The sequence below is a fragment of the Pteropus alecto genome, unplaced genomic scaffold, assembly GCF_000325575.1.
Source record: "Pteropus alecto unplaced genomic scaffold, ASM32557v1 scaffold20, whole genome shotgun sequence".
In the NCBI taxonomy this organism is placed as follows: domain Eukaryota; kingdom Metazoa; phylum Chordata; class Mammalia; order Chiroptera; family Pteropodidae; genus Pteropus; species Pteropus alecto.
Genome location: NW_006436298.1, coordinates 18,500,696 through 18,505,606, shown reverse-complemented (window position 1 = coordinate 18,505,606; position 4,911 = coordinate 18,500,696). Strand labels below are relative to the sequence as shown.

Genomic DNA, 4,911 nt, shown 5'->3' with positions numbered 1-4,911 from the left:
CCTATTTTAATCATTTTAAAAAACTGCCTATCAATTAAAATCACAAATGACACTAATGTGATCTCCAAAACACAGTTTGGAAAATGCAATGACAAGGCTGTAACTCTATAGGTATTTCTCTTATAATTTTATCAATTTAGTTAGGAAAAAACTAGATCTGTCTAGTAGAAATGCCATCCTGAAGCAAGCAAGTTCTTAAAAACATTTGTTTTAATTGATTTTTTCCTTATTAATCATAACAATAGGTAACAAAAATGGTAAATATAGCTAAAAAGACTCTGGAATGGATTATTATTAATACCAATGGTGAAAGGTAAAGAAAGGCTATTTGTACTTGAGCAAAAAAACAGATGTAATCAAGAGCTGGATTTGCCATGTAATGTTCAGGATTTAGCTTCAGCATATACATTTATATACATATATTTTTTGACCTCTGAAATCAATGTACGAAAAAGGTTTTAATTTCAAATCTGAAATACGATTTCCTATTGAAACAATTGTTTTTATATTACGATTGTTTCCCAATGTCAAATTTCTTAGGAACATACTTATCAAGTTAATAGTACAGCTGACTATACCTAGTCCTATCAGATGCACTGAATTAACAGAGAATGCAATAAAATTGGGAAAAAGTGACAAGACTTAAAGTTAATCACTCAAAAGACTGTTGGTCGGGGCAGGGATATATATGAGTTTACTACAGGAATATATAGGGTATATACAAGTTTACTATAGGAAATGTCATTCCAAAGATTTCTATGTAATACAACAGAACTTTAGGCATAGGTTAGTTTAAAGTAAAGAAGACCAAAATTACTCTAGAAAGTAATCTGACATTTTTAGATGGTCAAGGCTCTCAAAATTGGTTTGAAATGATCTGAACACACCTATTTTATTGATAAAATAACTACAAAAAGAAATAGGAAATCAATTTCTTACCTGCCAAAGAGGCTATCATGAACAACATAGACAGAACATACACTGAGATCTATTAATCCTTTTGGTTTTGTAGCTCGTTTTTCACTCTCAAAATAAATAAGTTGGGCATCACTGCCCTCTAAAATAAAATATAAATTTTTCCACCGTTTTCCTTTGCCTATTAAAAAAAAAAGTTTTCCCTTAGCCAAATAATGAATTGTGAAGTCATATATATTAAAATCATAAAAATTAAAGTTGCTGAAAGTAAAAATTAAATATATTTTACTTTATATTCCAAAGCTTAAAGAACATACCAATCCTTATGAGAAAACGTAATTTATCTGTATAAAAAGAACTTTTGTTACAGTGCTTACTTTTTAATGAATCACAGAGAAAATTACATGGTACCTAAACTATATCTTTGGAAATTTCATTATGATTAACTCTTTAAAATTCTTATTTAGGAGTAATTCTTTTTCAGCCAGAAAATAAACAAACAAAACAAACAAACAAACAGAAATACCTCTCCCACTAACCTTGTGCTGCTCCAACTCTCTAACATTTTTTAATGTCAAACTTAGGCAAAATGCCACAGATGTTTTCCTTATTTAAAAAAAAAACAATTATAAGGTAGTGATAGGGCAAAAAATCAAATACCCTGCACTGGAACTGACCTCAGGATTTAAAGATAGATAGTCTTGGAAATATATAAGCTTGTTTCTTAAAACTTTGCTTGAAAATGTGGACTTAATATACACCTAGACTAGATTTTGAAGGCTGCTTAGAGAAAATCTCTAAACAAGGGTCAATTATTAATGATATAGAGCAAAATAACTTATTAAATACATATCAATAAATTTTATGCCCCATATTTACAATGCATCTATCATAAATATAAATACTGCAATTGAATCTTTAGTCTTAAAACTTCGCACTTACCCTTTTTTAGAAGATAACCTTTCTTAACAATATTTTTATAAAAGGCATCCTTTGTTTTTCGACGAATTGTATTATAGATTTCTTTGCCATCCACTGTATCATTGAGTACTTGTTCTTGATCCTGAATTTTTAAAAGTATTAAAATTGTTTCATGAATTCTTAATGGAAATTAAGTAAAATCTACTAAACTACCAATTAAAAACCAGATTGTGTCTGTCTAGACACTTAAAAAATGTTTTAAGTACTAAAATCTAAAAGTATGTAACATATATTAAGAGAGTCTTTGCTTTCTGAAGAAATTTTCAAAAAGGTTTCCTTACCATTTCTCAAGAACATGAACTAACAAGCTATTTTCAAAAATATAGTAGTCCCTCCTTATCTGTGGTTTTGCTTTTTGTGGTTTCAGTTACCCACAGTCAACAATCATCTGAAAATATTAAATGGAAAATTCCAGAAATAAAACAATTCATGTTTTAAATTGCACGCTGTTCCAAATAGCGTGATGAAATCTCACTCATCCCACTCCGTCCTGCCTGGGATGTGAATCATCCCTTTGTCCAGCATATCCATGCTCTATCCATTGCCCACCCATTAGCTACCTCAGTTATCAGACTGTCAAGGTATCACAGTGCTTATATCTCTTACAGTAGCCTAACAGTATGTCACAATACCTATGTGAGTCACCTCATTTCATCTCATCATGTAGGCACTGTATTTATTTCACATCATCACAAGAAGGGTGAGTACCATACAATAATGTATTCTGAAAGCAAACTTACATAACTTTATCACAGTGCATTGTTATAACTGTTCTATTTCATTATTGTTGTTGTTAATCCCTTACTGTGCCTAATTTATAAACCAATCTTTATCATAGATATATATGTGTAGGAAAAAAATGTATATGCAAGGTTTGGTACTATCAGCAGTTTCAGGCATCCACTGGGGTCTTGGAATGTATTCTCTGCGGATAAGGGGGGACTACTATACCATCAGTTTTGTTGTGTTTTACAGCAAATGCCGTTGTCTTGAAGTTGAACTGATAAATTAGGAACCAATATAAGCATAAATCAAATTCACGTGTGTTTATGTACAAATATACATCTGCAAGAAACACTAGGTGAATACAGAAAACTGCAAGGATACTATTTGCAAGGATTAATATTTTATGACTTTTTCTTATTAGAGATTTCACATGTCCATTAGGCCCTTTTATAAATTTAAGATATGAGACTCTCATAAATCTTACTTTCCTACATCTTGAAATATTCCATTGTTTCATCATCCTAGGAACCATTGCATCATTACTCAATAATTATTACCAAGTATGCTAAAGAGCAAGAGTTGACAAACCATGGTACATGTGCCAAATTCTGCCCACTGTTTTGGGAAATAGAGTTTTATTGGAACACAGCCATATTCATTCCCTTACATAACATTTGTGGCTGCTTTCACACTACAAAGGCAAAGTTTAGTAGTTGAGACAAAGACTGAATAGCCATATAACTTAAAATATTTATTATCTGGCCCCTTTACAAAACAAATTTGCTAACCTTTGGCCTAGAGAGTGAAATAAATCATCTCTATTACATCACTCTTTGGCAATTTTTTTCTATTTTGCCAAGTATTAGCTTTTAAAGAAATATAAAAGACTATTTTTGTTGTCCTTTTATTAGCTTTCATTGGAACACAGCTGAAAATACAGAACTATTTTCTGCTCATAATAACACAGAGAAAATATTAAGAGATATGTTTGACAATTATTAAAAGAATCATAAGATGAATGCAAAGAAACAGATGGCAGCACTCTGGGATATAGTATTATGACAACATTGATGCTGATAATCAAAATCTCAGACTATAATTCTTCAGATGATAATATTCTTGATAAATTTTCTCAAAACTCAATAATTCTTGAGTGAACAAATTATTTCTAGGGGGGATAAAAGAAAATATGGTGCTCCCATTTGTTAGTCATTTAACAGGAATGACATCGTGCAATATTTTGTGGCAAAAATTTAAATTATTGTTTTGCTAAAAGGAAATGAGACTGTGCACCAAGTCTGACTTCATTATGATTTGTAAATGAATAAAAGTTAATCTGTACCCAAAGGTTGTTAGAAAGAGACAGATAATGTAGAAATTTTAAAAATTCACCATATTGATCATTCTAATTGTTTCTAAACCTAAACATACAAAAATATTTTACACTTAAAGAGCAAAGAAGACTGTATCTCCAACAAAAATATCAGCCAAAGTTTTCTAAAGTATTGCATTTGATGAGGCAAGTATAGGAACAACAACAAAGAATCATAAACTAGAACCCAGGAGGGGGATATTTAACATCTGGACTCACTATTCTGTTTTGACAGTGAAAGTGTGAGGAAGAACCAGAGTAACTGTAAGCAAGAACTTATTAGAAATGTATCTGAAATCTGGAATTAGGATTTACAAAATGGGTATGTTCCAGGTCATACATGACAGTGGATGAATAGTTACTTGAATTTAAAAGACACTGCCCACATGGACAATGGACTAGTGGTTAACAGACGGCGGGGTTGGGGGGAATTGGGGAGGGGGATTAAAATCATTTCTTCAATTTAATAAATAATTAAAAATTAGGAGAAATAGATGATAGATAGATAGATAGATAGATAGACAGACAGACAGACAGTCAGTCAGACAGATAGATAAAAGATGCTGCCCATATTGGGGATGTAAGCCTTTATAACCAAGGAAGTAGATAATCTGATTGTTAAGAGTCTGATAGCCACTGAAGAAAGCTTTTGCATTGAAGTTAGGTATGCTGTTTCCTGAAGCCAGACTTCGATTGTAAATTCTGTCTTTATTACTTAAAGGCTAGGAAAACTCCATTCAATAAATTAATTCAATAAATGTTTGTTGAGTGCCAGGCACTGTTCTAGTTCTTAAGATACATTAGTAAACAAATCAAAGATCCTTATCCTCAAGGAATTTATATTCTATTGAGGGAAAGATAACATAATAAATAAGTAAACTATATTATTCGCTAATAGATTTTAAGTTTTACAGGGT

At 31.2% G+C, this 4,911-nt stretch overlaps 1 protein-coding gene across 1 annotated transcript in view; it reads right to left on the bottom strand.

The window, feature by feature from the left end:
• RASA1 (RAS p21 protein activator 1) overlaps positions 1 to 4,911 on the bottom strand; it is a 94,038-nt gene that overhangs the window by 25,820 nt on the left and 63,307 nt on the right. The window contains exons 10-11 of the mRNA XM_006913204.3: positions 1,858 to 1,978; positions 940 to 1,096 (exon numbers count right to left, since the gene is read on the bottom strand). Of these exons, the coding sequence (XP_006913266.1) occupies positions 940 to 1,096; positions 1,858 to 1,978 (278 nt within the window). The remainder of the gene's footprint in view (positions 1 to 939; positions 1,097 to 1,857; positions 1,979 to 4,911) is intronic.